The sequence below is a fragment of the Lytechinus variegatus genome, chromosome 9 (assembly GCF_018143015.1).
Source record: "Lytechinus variegatus isolate NC3 chromosome 9, Lvar_3.0, whole genome shotgun sequence".
Lineage (NCBI taxonomy): Eukaryota > Metazoa > Echinodermata > Echinoidea > Temnopleuroida > Toxopneustidae > Lytechinus > Lytechinus variegatus.
The window spans coordinates 3,503,881-3,522,054 of record NC_054748.1 but is presented as its reverse complement, the minus strand read 5'-3'; the positions used below and the strand labels follow the sequence as shown (position 1 = coordinate 3,522,054).

Sequence of the window (18,174 nt, the reverse complement as noted above, 5' to 3'; positions counted from 1 at the left end):
CTTTGCGTTTTTCCATGGGGAAAAGCCTCATCATGTAGATACTGCGTTTTTCGATGGGGAAACCGTAAGTTCAGAGTAGATACTGCGTTTTGCAGTTACTCAAAAGTGGGCTTTCCAAAAGAAATTCAGAAAAATGGATGTGTCACATGAATAGGGATGTTTACTGACTGTTTTTATGAAAAAAGTGAAAATTGAAAAAAAAATGTCAGATATTGCGTTTTTCCATGGGGGGCAGACTAACTGGAGAATATTGCAGACCCGCACAGTAGAATGGTGCCACATGACAGAAACACCACATGATAGTTTAATAGAGTACCAGATGGCAGCAATATAGGAATACGACAGGATAGTTCTACAGGAATACTACACTGCAGTACTTCACATACCTCCTACAGAACAGTACTTAAAAGAAAACAACAGGATAGTACCACGCAGAGAACTATAGGACAATACTACAGGACAGTATTGAATACAGAAATACCACAGAACAGTTCCACACAGTATCACAGGCCAGTTATGGAAGACAGTACCACATGATGATATTATAGGAATATCACATGACTACCACACTGTGTCACAGGCCACGGTAACAGGACAGTACAATTACCCCCCCCCCCAAAAAAAAAAAAAATGATAATAATAATAATGATAATAATAAATAAATAAATAAATAAAAATAAATAGATAAATAAAAAGTAAAAAAAAATAAACAAAAAATAAATGAATGAATAAATCACAAATAAATAAACAAATAAACAAATAATAAATAAAATAAATAAATCGTTGGCCAATGAAAAAAGAATGTTCAGTGAAAGAGCGCCTGTCCCATGAAAGGAAGGCCGTGGGTTCGACCCCTGGTTCGGTAATAATAATAATAATAATAATATAGGATATTTATATTGCGCACATATCCACCTTGTTAGGTGCTCAAGGCGCTCCTATATTACCCGGCTAAGCTAGGCGTTCATAGCGCACACAGCTTCTTAAGGAATTACTTCCTACCGGTACCCATTTACCTCACCTGGGTCGAGTGCAGCACATTGTGGATCAGTTTCTTGCTGAAGGAAATTACGCCATGGCTGGGATTCGAACCCACGACCCTCTGTTTCAAAGTCCGAAGACTAATCCACTGGGCCACAACGCTCCACTAATACTAAAGGGTATAAGAACATGGAACCTTCCGCGTTTTAGATTGGCGTCCAGTATTATTATTCCAAAGGAGTATTAATTAAAAATTAAATCTGGTAAAGCAGTGTCAGCTGGTGGAGCAATTTTAAAACACTGGTGACAAGAATTTTATATTTTTATAATTATTATCCAATATCAGAAAATTTATATCACGCATTTACCCCATTACTTTCAGGTATCTGCAATCAAATAAGATTAAAGACATACAAGTTGGAGCACTTTCTACCCTGGGAAAACTTGAAATCTTGTAAGTTCCATCATTGTCATTTCCCTTCTGATCTCTTATTAAATTGCAGTCTTTCATTCATCATTTGCAAGAAGAGAAGAGGCATGATTTTCTAGAGGCATTAGGAAGTACAAGTTGGGAACTGGTCTATTAATAAACTTCGATTTTGCTAAATCTCATTACACCTATTTTGACCATCTTATTTGCATAAACATAATACTTTCCAAATTGAAAAAGAAACAACTAGCTGATTTCTAAAAAAATCCGTTCTATTTGCTTTCACAGACAACGGTTACAAACAGGGATAGCCAAGGTTTTACACGCAATACGTTAACCATATGAAGATTTGTTATTCATTTAAGTCTTAAATCAATTGTGCAAATTTGCATATCTTTTTAGAATTATATTTTTTTATCGTGGAAGTTTAACATTTTGGTATAAAGAGAGAGACGGAAAGAGAGAGAGATATATATATATAGATGGAGGGAGAGAGAGAGCATTTTCGACGTTTTGAATTTGAAAAGAGTTCTTACTTACATTGCTTAACTGGGCGTTGCGGGGTGCACCTGCAACCAAATACGTTCGGTTGGACGTTACAAATTTGATGCTGACGTAACAAGTCTGTAATGGAGTATTTTTGTTTATTCCCCAGAAATTTGGCATCGAATTCAATAAACATTTTAAGCAGTGGAGTGTTCGCAGGACTGCATTCTCTTCAATATCTGTAAGTTAAATTACGCTTGTAATTCGTGGTATATTTTGCAATTCATTAAAGTAGGTGATTGCATTCACTTTCACAAATAACTGAAAACAAAGATAACAGATTTTTCGCAACGCGGCGCAGAACAAAGTTAATAACACAACAAATTAACTGAAAACGAAAGTCAAATCATGAAGAAAATATATTCAAACTTGTATTGGAACTGCAGTTTTGTATTAAGTTTCGGAGCTGAAGGGAGAATGTTAAGAATAATAATTATAATAATGATATGCAACATTTAAAAAGCGGTAAATATAGAATTTGTTTTCTCAGCACTGCAAACTATTACCCCGACTCTAGCACGGCTATCCTGATCTCACGCTTGAGCATTCAGGGTGCCCATTTACTACGCCTGAGGATAGTGGCAAATGTAGACAAACGCCTTGCAAAATGACGCGAGTTTTGCTGTGGGATTTGAACCTCGAACCTTGTGGTTCGAAGTTCGGAGACCTATCCACTGATCCACAACACCATTACATCTTATATATTATGTCGTTTGTCCAGAATCCAGGACGAAACTGCTGTTTTGATTCACCGTACCTCGACAAAGACTGTGTTAACACAAGCGCATTTGACAGATTTCGAGGTTTCCGAAAACGTTCTGCGTTGTGGTTGTGAAAACTCCCTGCTCAACGCCATTTATCCATTTGCGGGGCCCGTTTCATAAAGTTGTTCGTACGTTAGGAATGACTTTACGCACGGCTGGTGACCCTTACTTGTGTTGTATGACATACACCTGTATACCTTTGTAGCTGACATATGTATAAGGACATGTTCCAGTCTATCGTAAAGTAATGTGTAACTTTACGAACAGCTTTATGAAACACCAGCCTACAATAGTTACCCTTTAGATGTTTTCTTTACTTTGTTTACAAACACCAAATTACCCATTGTTTAAAACCAGCTCTTCTTTATTTTTCCTCCCGCCTCAGATTCTTAACCAACAACCACATCCATACCATTGAAGGGCATGCATTTGACTCACTGGCAAATCTCCAGTATCTGTAAGCAATGTCAGAGTTTTATTCGTGTTAACCTGATTCAATTAACCAGCGTGGGTATTTTTCGTCAGTACTTCTGCCACAGACACAAGAGAGCTTTTCGATTTGTTGCATCAACCTCTTCATGCAACACTAATTACATTTACATTACAATTACATTTAAGAGGAGATGTAACGTTTTCTTTCGACGTAATGTCACAATAATCAAGGAACCAAGCTGTGACCTCTAACAAACGAGTCCATATACATACAAATACACAGAAGATTCTTTGAAACTCGAGATAATTAAAATGAAATTAACAGGGTAAGGCTCTCTTTCGAATCTTTTTTGCCACAAAATAAGTGTTTTGGACGGAAATAACAATGCATCTACATGTAGGACATCCATTCCAGGAGTTAAATTATCACAGTAAATTCGCTAATTGCCATTGAAAGAGATATACTTTGGTATCATATTCGAGGGATACACAAAGCCCAATCCCCTCCCCAGGGCGGATGAATAGCATCAACATTATGTGTGCCCACATCTGGCAGTACTATCATAGTAGAGGTAGTAGAAGTAGTAGTAGCAGTATTTGTTGCTGTTGTCTTTGTAACACCTGTAGCGAAAATATGAAAGTAAATTATTGAACTATGAAAAGAACTTGGGTGTAATATTGTAGATGTTCTGTTTTAAAGAGGCAAGTATTGGTAAAAAGGTAACAGCATGACTAATATTCATGGTGGTTCGGGTGGTAGTAGTCGGATCAACATGCAGTAACAATGGTGAAAGCGTTGGTAATACATATACAGTGTTATATAAACATTATACAGATAAAATACATGCATAGTCTCGACTGGAATATGTTATTCTGTATTACCCTACCTCTTATTAGGTTCTTCCTTGGTACTGAACTGAGAGATGTAGATTCGAATGCACTTACCGGACTTGCATCCTTGCAGAAAATGTAAGTTAACTTGTTTTCATGCAGAGATTGACCACTATCAAAACAAATGTACTCACACTTTGATTTTGTTTTAATCTGTATAATAAATGGAAACAAAGAAATTTTAGTTGGAAAGAAAGTACACTTAGTTTCTAAATCCCATGTTTCCCAGGAAGCCTGGTGAAAAAATGAAAGCCAGTTTTGTATCCACAGACGCACCTATCGTAGCTGCCACACCCTCATGTCAAACCTGGCCATGTTCTGTCAAGAACCTCTACTATCTGCGGTGAATTAAAGCGAAATCGGAAAATAAAAATGAAGTCTTTCGTTGCACACACAGAACTGAAACATTACCCACAGTTACATGCTTTTTGCATGAGTTTCGTGGTCATTCGTAACTGATAAAGAAGTTGCGGATAAGTACGTGCGCCGCACGGATTTTCCAAAAAGAAATGTCCGTAGATGACATTTCTTGGATGTGCACGATGAGTTAAAATCAGGGCCCGAAGCACAGGGGTCTGCGATTGATCCCTAACCTGCCTAATGTGAAAAACATGCTTCTGATTGGTTACCAAAGTCAGACTACTGACCAAATTGCACACGCATAGATGATCTTGATATGCCATTTTATTTCGCAAACAGTCGCTCTACCCTTGTGTTACGGGCCCATGTCGTTATTTTTTTCTTGCTCATAAATTTCGGAAGCATTAGAAAATTCCAGACAATCAAAAATGTGAAAGATTCCGTTTTGAAAATAATTTCACCCGTCACCTCATAAAGTTACCTTTTTGAGGTAACCTTGGGAGTTTCGATGACGAAAGACGTAAAACCAAGATAGTATCGAATTGAATAAATTTCAATTTTTCAACATTAGATTTGTGTCTCCTATGTTGATATTCCTTGTAAGTTTAGGAGATATAAAAATGTAAAGAAGTAACTATAATTTCCTCATTACTCATTGACCAATTATAGGTTTATCTGAATTGCTCGACAAGTTAGATGTATTGGATATATTAAATTACGGCATTCTGTTGGGGTTCACGAGCCCTATAATGGGGAAAATGCTCAGTTGACGTACATGTAGGCCTTTGCTTTCATCTAAATGACAAACAAAATGGTTTCATTCTTGCATTCAGGTCAACTTCTGACAATAGATTGTGCTGTTTACTATCGGAAAATACCACTTGTGCGAGGACATCCCAGACCAGTCCCTTAGACACCTGTAGCAGGTTGTATCCAAACGTGGCCTTGAGGATCGCAGGATGGGTCATGGGTTTGTTGGCCATTGCCGGAAACGGCACCGTCCTCTTCATTCGGCTATGGGATAAAAAGAAGCCGAACGACAGGACGAAACCGAAAGATAAGGTCCAGAATACCATGATAAGTAGTTTAGCTATGGCTGATATATTGATGGGGGTTTACATGATTATCATTACGTCTGCCGATCTTAAGTATGGCAATACCTTCTACCTGAGTGCCCCTCAGTGGCGGGATTCCAACATGTGTAGATTTGCTGGATTTCTAGGATTCTTATCCAGTGAAGCATCGGTTCTGACCCTGACCTTGATCACCATAGATAGGTTCATATGGATCATGTTCCCTTTCCGTCCAAATTTGAGAATTGGTCACAAGGGGTCTAAGATTCTTATTGGTGCAGCTTGGTCGTTGACTATACTGTTGAGTATCGGATTGGTGATTGTTACCTCATACAGACCTGACGTGTACGGACTTTCCGACGTCTGCCTTGGTTTGCCGCTTCATGTCGAGGCGAAAGATACTGGAGTTCTGGAAATCACTGGACATTTCTACTTTGAGTATCAGGTAAACTTCAAGATTAATGAAAGCGGTTCCAGGCCTCCATGGTTGCTTTCCATCATAATTTTTATTGGCTTTAATCTGGTGTCTTTCACTTTAATCTTGATATGCTACATTATGATCTTTATCACGACTCGTCGTTCTTCGGCCAAAGTTCGGAAGAACAGCTCCAATAAGCACGAGACCAGATTGGCTGTTCGCATGGCGATGATCGTTGCTACAGACCTCGTCTGTTGGATGCCTGTCATCATCATGGGAATACTTTCTCAGACCGGTGCAGTCACCCTCGACCCTTCTCTCTATGCTTGGACAGTGATTCTCATCGTCCCTATCAATTCATCAATCAACCCTTTCCTATATACCTTCATCGTGTACATCGATGAAAAGAAGGCGAAGAAGAAGACAGTGACGAACGAGAACAAAGTCAAAGTAAAAGAATTAAAAAGCAAGCGAAGTCTTGAACAGTCTTCTGGGATTAATAGTGATAATAGCAAGTCATCTGAAATATAGCGTGATAATTTCATAATTTCGTCCTAACCGAACATACCCAACCTACATTTTATTTAAGTCATCAACTGATTTCAGTATGCATTGAAATTTGTAGGTTTGCCGTATATTTCTGCCCTCAAAATGTCCCCATATAAATTAGATATTACTGGTGAGATATGGAAACCCATCATAATATAATAGATAACCAATAGGTTGGAACTGCACTTAAAAATAAGATTGTCATGCTCTGTAATCGATTACAACGATAATACTGAATACAGATTATAAGATCATATCCAAAGTTTTAGCAAAACGAATTAAAGAGGTTTTGGAGAGCGTGGTGTTAGCAGATCAAATAGGATTTATTAAAAACAGGAATATAGGAGAAGCTATTAGATTAATTGATGATATGCTTTTTCATACGTTATATAATAATATCCCTGGGTATATGATAGCAATTGATTTAGAAAAAGCCTTTGATTCGATATCCCACAAATTTTTACATCAAACATTAGGTTCATTTGGTCTTGGCCAGCAATTTCGCAAATGGATCAAAATATTATATACAAATAGCCAAAGTTGTATTTTTAATGGGGGGGGGGATTCTACAAGCTATTTTCATGTTGAAAGAGGGGTAAGGCAGGGAGATCCGCTTTCACCATATCTTTTCATTTTATGTATTGAAGTATTAGCGCATAATATAAGATATAATAATGATGTTAAAGGAATTTCCTTTGGAAAGGAAGAAGTAAAACAGGTTATGTATGCAGATGATATGTCTATATTTGTCCGAGATCTAGATTCAGTAAGAAAAGTAATAGAAATTTTAGAAAAATTCAGAAAAGTGTCAGGACTCAAAGTTAATAACGATAAGACGAAGGTTCTATTATTAGGTTCCTCCCAAGGAAAATCATATGATTTATCTTTTGGCCAAAAGGTGGATTTTATAAAGATTCTCGGTGTATTTTTTTCTTTAGATGTAGAAGTAAAAGAAAGATTGAATTATAAAGAAATATTAAGTAAAATAAAGAAGTTGTTAAACTGGTGGAAGCAAAGAGATTTAACTTTGATGGGCAAAATACAACTATTAAAGCAGTTTATCTTTTCAAAATTCATATATGTGGCATCTCTTACACCAATTCCAGAATGGGTTTATGTTGAGCTTGATCAGTTGACTTTTACTTTTTTGTGGGGTGGCAGAAATAAGATTAACAAAAAACGATGTACTTAGATTACCATCAAGGTGGCTTGAAAATGATGAATTTTCAATGGTTAATAAAGGCACAGAGAGTTATGTGGATTAAAAGACTAAAAGAAAATAATACAATGAAATGGAAACAATTTTTCAATTATGCCACAAAACATCTGGGAGGAAATTTTATATTTTCATGTGATTACTTGCTTGGATTGTTGGAGATAGCATTGCCGCAGTTTTATATAGATTTGTTAGAAGTATGGATAGAGACGAAGGATTTTCGTTTAAAATCTGAAACATTTAAAGGAAATGAGATATTTTTTAACAATAAATTTGTACGAATTGAAGGGAAATGCATATTTAACCAAAAAATATATGAAAAAAATATTTACAGATTGAAACATATTATGGATTATGATGGAAACTTAAGGCCATTTTCGTACTTCCAAAGACAGGGTTTAAACATAAATGATTTTCATCTGATAGAGTCAATTTATAAAACTTTTCCAGTCAGCTGGAAACGAAATATGAAAATAGATAGCAAAGAGGCTTCTCTTAGGGAAGAAATATCATTTATATCTGGAAAAAGAATTTTGTCAATGGAGGAGTTAGTATCTAAAAACGTTTATGCAAATTTTATGAAATGCAACTTCTAAATACCTGATGTTTTCGAAAGGTTAAAAAAACAAATATAGTTTCTTTTATGAAAAGATTGAACACATTTTTATGAGACCAAGACAATGTACTCTGAACAGTAGATTAAGAGAATTTCAGTTTAAAATGTTACACGGCATTGCTTACACAAATCATCACTTGTTCCGTTTTAAAATCTCACAAAATAACCTTTGTTGTTATTGTAAAAAAGAGGAGGAAACATACCGCCATCTTTTTTTGGAATGTGAATATGCTTGTCTGGTTTGGGATAATTGTAAGGAGATGTTTGGTTTTATTTCTACGGGTAATTTAAGCTGGGAGGAAATTCTTGTAGGGGTAGAATTAAAGGACGAAGGAAAAGAACGCTTAATCAATCACTTTTTAATCTTTGTTAAATTGTTAATCTTCAAAGGGAGGGAAAAGGGTGCACATATAACCATGGATGAAATTAAAAGGAAATTTAAAGAAGAAGAATGGGAAGAAAGAAGGCTGGCGCTAGGTAGAGGCAAGATGTCTCTTCGTTTAAGGAAATGGGAAAATCTTAATTAAAAGAATAAATAAGGAGAGTGAGGCAAAGGTATATATACTAGAGACAAAGCCACAAAACAAAATAAATAAAAACACAGAAAAAAACCAATACGGAGAATTGCAGTCCCTTCCATGTAGAGTATAGGCATAAAGGGGAGAATGCTCCTAACCTGGGGACGGAGGGGAGGGGGGGGGGGGGGGGGGTGGGAGGTGGAACAACATTTTTATCTTTTTTCTCTCTGATCATGTCATATATTTTGTTAATATTTCATTTTGTAATTGCTGAAACGCATTAGTATATTAATTTCTAGTATTTTTTAAGTTTGATGTATAAGTTGTATAATTATATTGTAATGGATTTATTGTATAATTTATAATTATGTTTCAAATAGTTTGTACAAATTGTTTATAGAATCTGATTATGTATGTTGATTTGAGAGAATATAATAAAACATCCTTTAAAAAAAAAATACTACCCACAATCCTTTTGCAAGGGCATAAAGACGTTGAATTGTGCATGGTGTGCATTGTAGAAGAACCGGATGTTATGATTATAACATACTATTATTAGTAACTATACTATTATCATTATTACAAATCGTAGTATCAGCAGTAATAGAAGAAGAGTAATAGAAGTAGCACTAATTGAATCATCATAATTGTTGTATTTATAGATTATCAATCTTATTATTATCATCGTCATCATAAATGTTAACTCCTAAAACTGTAAATGTTATGTATAAGTTTCGAATGAGTGTATTTTATTAGGTTAAACACTACAGGGTAAAATCAATAAATCGCATTTAGATTGATTAAGACATAATTGTAAACATTCATAAATTTATCTTATGTTATTAAGAATGTGGCAAATTTCATTTGCAGTTCTCGGCTATCCACTGCAGCCTTCATCAACGATTTAACCCAAATTAACTTTACTAACATACATACAGTGTAGGGATCTAATATTGTAGCGCCCAGTCTCCATGGTCTTTGTTGACAATGGCCAATATTTTGAAGTCGGGTTTAACTTAAACTCAGGTTTAAAGTTGTGGTTTACATATGGAAAGCCAATTGTTACATAAATCATCATAAATCAACAGTAGAAATGTCATGTTACAGCCCATTTGGCTTTCGAATCGTTCATAATTGTCTGTTTTAGTTTTGATTGCCAGGATACCTAGGAACTATCTACCATCTGAATGACATCGACATTCAATGTCGATGTCATTCAGATGATTGATAGTTCCTAGCAAGGTTCCTAGGTGGATCGTAGACATTCAGAAGATTGAAGTGCCGCGTCTAAGTTGAGAGAAGATTCGTGTTCTTGGGTTAATATTAGACGAGGTGATGATTTGGACAATTGATTAATGGAGCAAGTGGTTGTAAGACGAAAAATGAATGGACGGAATGGAATTAGACCAAATGAAATTAGACTGTGGTGAGTGGATGAATTGGCAATTTACCGTCTGGCCACCTACAATTACTATTGACGGAAATATCTCCCAAAAGGTAAGGAGGGACCGAGGGCTGAAAATTTTGACAAGCCCCTCCCCCCCCCAAAAAAAAGAAGGTTGTCACACCCAAATGGAAGGTCATTTCGACAAAATACATGTTTTATTTCCATTTTGAATGATGCATTTCTTCCATTATAAGATATAAAAATTGTAGGGGGACATTTGATATTGTGCCCCCGCGTCCCCCGTGGGATCTCCGCCCATGCACCGGTGAGATGGATGATATCAAATTTATCTGTTATCTCCGGGTTATAAGGCATATATTAGTGTCTTTTCTTACATTTTGAAATACATGTCATGGTGGTGTTAATTAAAGCATGCACGTTATTTAGAAGAATACAGGTTTTCCGTTTTTCTGTGTTTGTTTTTAATTGATTTGAGTCCATTTCGAGCATACACTATTTTTTAATAAAAAACTTTTCTAACAACATATGGCTGTATGCTTTCCTCACCTTTCCCATCAGTCATGATTATCTTTAACATTTGAAGTTGATTATCCGATGTTTATCTGATTCCAAAGATAAAGACTTTTTTGGGAGGGGGGGCATGTAATGAGCTATACACTCTAGATAGAATGATTACGATGCATCGTCACCAAAAAAATTGATATTGATCGTTGAGACTTTTGTGGACAAAATATTTCTTCATTAAATTTTATTATGTTTCGTTAGAAAATATTTATTTAGGTACAAAAGATCAGCATAAAATTGTTTTTCATCAATGACCTGAGGAAAATAAAGAATAACATAAATCATCAACATGCATGAAAAAAAAATCCAAATCCAAATCCAAGATAACAATGCTTGGTAACATAAATAAACAAATATTCTTACTTAAAGAATAATATGAATCAAAATGAAATATTCAAGTTATCAAAAGGGTACAGATATTATTATAAAAGTACTAATTGTATGATTTATTCACTGATAAAAAACACTGAAATTATAGCAATGAATTAATAATGGCATTATGGAAAACCGAGTAAAACAATGGCAAGCAGTTATAAATGTATGTCTAAAACTATAAAATAGGGGAATACACTTAATTAATAATTAATGAAATGAATGAGTCTTAATTCCACAAACCCTGCTTCATGACTTTATTCTGTTTTATATAATATATACTCATATTGTTTGCAGTGTGTATCGCTCCTAATAATAAACTCTCTGTATACTACTATTTTGTATAAGAGTTTGGTACCGTTTAATCGTAAAATAGCCTTACATACGGACATACCTGAGCTTTCCAACATTCACACATCAGAGTACATAAACAGCTCACTGTTTAGCGTCCATTGTCTCTTTCGGTTCTATATACAAGTAGTATAAATATATATATACATGTATATATATATATAGTTTCGCTCTAGCTTTCTAGTCATTCGGATTATACTCCGATAAATACACGTCGAAAAGCTGAACAGTGTGTCCGTTTTAAGGCTATTTTACTTTTGTTGGTGTTGTTCTCTGTTATGTTTGTAAGACAAATGAATAAACTTGAAACTTAACACAGGAATTAATGATGAAAGGGGGTGTTAATGTACGGGAAAATGGATCAATCAACCAGTGAAAGTGTGAATCAATATAACTATGAGTGAATGAATGGGTGACTGGCTGACTGACTGAATTAATGACTGGTACTCTACTACCGAGTGGTGAATAGTGGGCGCATCGTGGTCTAGTAGTTCTGACTTTTGCCTTTCAAATAGAGGGTCGAAGGCTCGAATCCTAGCCATATCCTCTTCTCCTTCAGGAAGGAAATTATCCACACTCTGCTGCACCCGACACAGATGAGTTAAATGGGCACCCGGCAAGATTTATTCCTTGAGTGCACTGAGTGGCGGTGATGGTAGCTAGCGCCAAAGCCGGTGTAATAATAGCAGCGCTTTTCCTCGGGGAAAAAACTAATTATTATCATTATCATCACTAAAAAAAATGTAAATGTTCTTTTCATAGATATATAGTAATGTAGAAATCAACATGATACACAAATTTTAGCATTAATGTTCATTTCTATTAATATAAAAAAAAAAGATTTTGTTTTGAAGTTACTACAACCTATGTACTTTTTATGGCTCCATGGATACATAAAAAATGACCACGCAAAATCTCAACGCCATTCGAATTTCACACCATGTCAAAGAATGTCTCCTAATTATCCAAGCCTAAAAATAAAACACATAAAAATGGTATTAAAAGTAATAAAAGACAAGTTTTTCAGGATAATGATAGTTATGTTTATGGTGTGCTTCTTTTAGTTCCTTTTATCAATATTCTGTATGATACTAAAACTGACCTTAGCGTCTGAAAGCCGTCATTCAAGAAGAATTAAAAAAAGAATAGCCGAATGTGAGTTTTAGAAGCTTTCATGCAAGGAAAAAGAACACCTACAGAAAAGCATTTACGAGACGTTGAAACCGTCTTTCAAGGAAGATACAAATGTAACATAATACGTTATTCCGAGTCATATAGTAAGTTAACTGCCAGTATGTAAGGATAGATGATTATTTCTAAAGCTAAGGAATGTCAATGCTGGATGTGCTTGAATGATATTAATCTTACACGATTATACAGTTTCTGCCAAAGACATATTCAATGTCGAGCATGAAACAAATGATAATGGCCGACGTTTTGTATCGAATTATCTCAGTCTGGATCTTTACGAGAGTGATATACTGCCAGGAAGCAGGTATGTGTTATGAAATCTTTATTATTTACGGTATCTTCACGTTTTTCAATGTTACTAGATAATATTATTAGTGTCGTCATTATATTAATCATGACATTAACTGCATACCCTTTAATAATAGTAATAATGATAATGGATATTTAGAGACGCTAAAAACAAAAAGTACCATAGCGCGTACAAAAATAGAAAACAATTTAACATTTGCAATGATTACTACAATATTCAAGATAAAAAGGGAAATATTAATTATTGAGGAAAAAGGTATGTCTTAAGGGGTGATTTGAAGCCAAGATCACTGGAAGCATTTCTTTTTGAAAGAGGGATAGCATTCCAAGTCTTGGCAGCTGCTACAGCAAACCGTTTTTCGACAGAGGAGAGTTTTGACAAGGGAATGCAAACTCTGCATGTGTCAGTGATTGAACGAAGATTACGAGAAGGAGTGTATAATTTGATGGTATTATTAAGAAATTCAGGTGCTAATTGATTTAGAGTTTTGTATACATATAAACAGACTTTAAACTACAATTAAAGGAGCGCCGAAATCAAATATATCTCAATAAATATCCTCCATGTGAAAGACCTGTACATCGTGTTGATACTCTTATTGATACACTTTCATTTCTAAAAAAAAATGGTAATAATCTTATTAAGTTTTAGTTAACGAATATGATGGCCATTGAACTTGGAACAATTGTTGCATAAAGGCTGTAAAATTTTGAAAGAAAGTATTTCTCATTGTATAGATTATATATTATAAGACTTTGCTTTACGTATCAAAACGATTCATCCGTGGTAACGATGAAGGGTCGTAACGAGGCAGTTTTTTGGTTACACTTCGTAATTCCGAAGCTTCGTAATTCCGAAGGTTCTTTATTCCGAAGGTTCGTAATTCCGAAACACGTAAATTGCCTATACCTCGCTGTTCGTTAATCCGAAAACGAAAAAGGGTTCGTTAATCCGAACATTTGTGGCGTAATTCCGACGATTCGTTATTCCGAAGGTTCGATAATCCGAAAACGAAATAAGGTTCGTTGTTCCGAAGGTTCGTTAATCCGAAAACGAAATAAGGTTCGTTGTTCCGAAGGTTCGTTAATCCGAAAACGAAAAAAGGTTCGTTGTTCCGAAGGTTCGTTGATCCGAAAACGAAATAAGGTTCGTTTTTCCGAAGGTTCGTTAATCCGAAAACGAAATAAGGTTCGTTTTTCCGAAGGTTCGTTAATCCGAAAACGAAATAAGGTTCGTTAATCCGAAAACAAAATAAGGTTCGTTAATCCGAAAACAAAATAAGGTTCGTTAATCCGAAAAATGAAAACCGGGAAAGCAGAGGCAGAGGCAAGGGGAGGGGGACACTGTTGCCGTTCAATTATTATGAGGATGGAAAGGCAAGGGCGGCCGAACGAATTTTCGTTGGGGGTAAAGCCAAAAAATGAAACTCATACGTCAAAATGGGCACTTTGGTGATATTTTCACCTTAAGATTATCATCTGCTTGAAGTCATTGTGTGTTTGATAGTGATTAAGTAGAGAAAAACTTTTTTGAAGTGACTTCTTATTATGGCAAAATGTGTATTTAGGCTTTATTTTTCGGGAGAGAGTATAATGAGCGAGCGGCTTGATAAAACAAATTCAAAGGTGAAGTTGTATAACGTTTTTTGTGGTCAATTATTCTTAAAATGGCATTATTGCGAGGTGTTGCGAGCGTGAATCACAAGCTAAAACTTTAGGTTATTTCAATAAAAAATGAAAATTAGTTTTGAAAAATCCGAGCAGATTTCCGCTGTCATTAAAAAGATGTGCATCTAACTAAAGAATTAACACGAGCGCAAAACGCGAGCTTAAACATACTGACCAGAAAAGGAACCTGTTAAAGAAAGCATTTAGTGACCTCTTTAGGATGCATATTTCACCAATCGAATGAGAGTGCGAAGCGCAAGCTGAAAATTTTCAATATTCCAGCCTGAAAACTTAACTTGTATACTTTAAAAGAGTATTTTATTTCGAAAAAAAATGAAAAATGGCATATTTATTTTTGAAAAAAGGAACTTTCCCATTTTGGAAAATATTAATTCCCCTGTTTTTTTATTTCATTTTAGATGCCCCCTGCCTCCCTCCCGGCGGATCCAACTTTCGTCAAATAGAGGGGGGGGGGGCAATTTTTTTTAGCCATATTTTCCTTGATCGGCAGTTTAAAGTTGATTTTTGTTTGTTTCTTTGAAAGGGTAGTCCTAACAGTCAATAATTAGCTTTATCCATATAAAATAAAGTAAATATGTAATAACATGATAAACCCTTTTTAAATAATGCGAGCGCGAGCTATATATTTTTTTTTAATATGATGGGCAATATGTTTGTGATCTTCAAAGCGAGATGCCTTTGTAACTAAATTTAGATAATAACTGCTAGCAAGAAGCGCGAACAGAATTTTTAAATGTATAAGCTCTGACCTGATCTAAAGGGGACATTTTAAGAACTTTTTGCAGTTAGCCATGAAGACGATGCGTGTTTTAACCAATGGCGGCGGAACTTTTTTTTTTGGGGGGGGGGGGCAAAGCAAAAAAAAAGGGGCCAATAGGGGCAATTTTGTGCAAACGGATATTTTCATCATTAGATTATCATCTGTGTAAAGAGGTTGTGTGTTTTGTAGTAACTAAATTGAGCACAATTTTTTTAGTGATCACTAAAGTTATATATTTACGTTTCATTTCTGCGAGCGTAGAGAGCAAGCGGTTCGGGGGAAAATGTCAAATCTGAAGATGTAAAATTCACCTTTTTGGTCAATTACTGTTAAAAGGGCATTCTTGTGAGATGTTGCGAGCGAATCACGTGCTCAAACTTTTGGAAATTTCATGTGTCACTAAATGCAGTCCTTAAAAATTACTTTCTGAAGCCTGTTGCATAAAACTTTTTACCTGAGAAAACTCTGGTAAAAACTGAAAACTAAGGTTAGTCTGATTTCCGCCATTGACTTTAGCACAGGGCAAAAACTCCTGTAAAAACAACCTGAGTTTTCTCAGGTAAAAAGTTTCATGCAACGGGCCCCAGGTCAGTATATAAACAAATTACAGCTCGCCCTCGCATTAATTCTTTAGAAAGATACACATCTTTCTCACGATTACAAAAAATGCTCCGAATGCTCACTTCGCGTCTTGTTACATAAAATACTAGTTTGAGCTTGCGATTCGCGCTTTCAACATCTCACAAGAATCATTATTAGTGTTATTTTCATTACCAGCAGAAGCTGTTATTAAAAATGACATCCCCTCCAATACAAATCCTATTATCTAGAGGTTGCTCGCACGCTTCCAACACACTTGATCCCTGCATCTGTAATTAAACCATTTGCTTTGGCAGCAATTGCTCAGATAAAATCGAAATTAGCCTATGCTTGATCAGGGCGCCTATATTCTTAATGAAATACATGCTTTGGCCCCAACACACGCATGTATCATCGATCGTTATTACTATCATTGCGTAATATCGTGTAATCTTGTAATGACAACATCGTTTTTGTTACCAAAATGAATTATTTTCATTTTCGGAAATACGAACCTTATTTAATTTTCGGATTAACGAACCTTATTTCGTTTTCGGATTAACGAACCTTCGGAATTACGAACCTTATTTTGTTTTCGGATTAACGAACCTTCGGAATTACGAACCTTATTTTGTTTTCGGATTAACGAACCTTCGGAATTACGAACCTTACTTCGTTTTCGGATTAACGAACCTTCGGAATTACGAACCTTATTTCGTTTTCGGATTGACGAACCTTCGGAATTACGAACCTTCGGAATTACGAACCTTCGGAAATACGAACCTTCGGAATAACCGAACCTTCGGAATTACGAAGCTTCGGAATTACGAATGTATGCGTTTTTTTTGACTAGAGATGGCGTCGTGCAAACATATTGTTGCGCACTGACTTTAAAGTTAATTCCGTACGAGAAATTTGTGTTTATTAGCATTATTAACCCCGATTAATAATTTGAACGCACAATATTTAAATTGAATACAGTACCCCCCCCCCCCCTCCGATTAACATGCCAACTTGCAATGGCAGCATTATACAAAGCAAGCTTGGAGGGAGCCAGAATCATATATGATTGTATGGATGGTTTTATTAATAATATTTTTTTCTTGGATTTCAAGTGTGAAAGATTAATACCTCCACTTGAAATCCAAATGTAAAGGCATGGTCACACCGCCCGAGCGTTGTTGGAGCGGTCGTGGAGCGGAGAGAAAAACAAATCATCACCGCTCGCTACCGTTTACCATTTTCGATTTCGATTGATTTTTTTTTCGATTTTTGTTTTCCATTTTTCCCCCAATTTTGTGAGCGAAATCGACCCTCTCTCCCTACCGCTCCACGACCGCTCCAACAACGCTCGGGCGGTGTGACCAGGCGTTTACTTTTGCAAAGGGAGAAATTAAGCGTAACGCGGGTAATAATATATCTGTAATAAGGCGCTTCGATGTATTATGCGCTATGTAAAAGCGGATTATTATTATTATGTTCTTATTATTTCGGAAGTAGACCTATCGCGATTGGGAATTAAAAGTAGTTTAACATTTATTATTGATTTTCTCAAGCAAATGCATAATATCTATCCGGTTATATATAGGCCTACAGGTACATGTACAGAAAGCATTTTTCATAGGCCTACACGTATTTTTTGTTGAACAGATGCAGAGAATATACAACTAAAATCTATGCCATGCGTGCATTTGGTATCCGATCATCGTAGAGTGATTTTTTTTATGATGATCATCCTGCTAATTGTATGACCTTCTTGTGTGTCGTATTGGGGTAAGATGATCGCAGGTCCTAAAATTTCTCTTCGGATTCCCGATTGTGTTAAGTACCATGACTATGTTAAGCGAAAGTTATACTTTTGTTTGGCAAAATCGTAGGACTGTAGCTATCACCGCAGGGTCATCGCACGGTTAACGCAGAAGAATCGTGGAATCCACGGGCATCGTACAATCAACGCAGCGATATCGTACGATAAATGTAGTGCCTCTATTATATATAATATCTTCGTGTTTGACCCTCTATAATAATAATAATAATAATAAAGGTATATTTACCCAGGGTAGCCACTTCAGTTCCGAAAACTGTTCTCCCAGCGGGCCCTGCTATTATTACCCGGCTAAGCTAGGCTACCTTCTCGGTGCACACAGCTTTTTGAGG

At 35.8% G+C, this 18,174-nt stretch overlaps 1 protein-coding gene across 4 annotated transcripts in view; it reads left to right on the top strand.

The window, feature by feature from the left end:
• The window catches only part of LOC121421459 (G-protein coupled receptor GRL101-like), a 32,847-nt gene extending 25,327 nt beyond the window's left edge, over positions 1 to 7,520 (top strand). For 3 of the 4 annotated variants that reach the window (XM_041616155.1, XM_041616156.1, XM_041616153.1), the window contains 5 exons: positions 1,364 to 1,435; positions 2,067 to 2,138; positions 3,107 to 3,178; positions 4,051 to 4,122; positions 5,238 to 7,520. In XM_041616155.1, coding sequence (XP_041472089.1) covers positions 1,364 to 1,435; positions 2,067 to 2,138; positions 3,107 to 3,178; positions 4,051 to 4,122; positions 5,238 to 6,426 — 1,477 coding nt within the window. In that variant the 3' untranslated portion in view covers positions 6,427 to 7,520. The remainder of the gene's footprint in view (positions 1 to 1,363; positions 1,436 to 2,066; positions 2,139 to 3,106; positions 3,179 to 4,050; positions 4,123 to 5,237) is intronic. The other variant, XM_041616154.1, reaches the window with a different exon arrangement.
• The last annotated feature ends 10,654 nt before the right edge of the window (positions 7,521 to 18,174 follow it).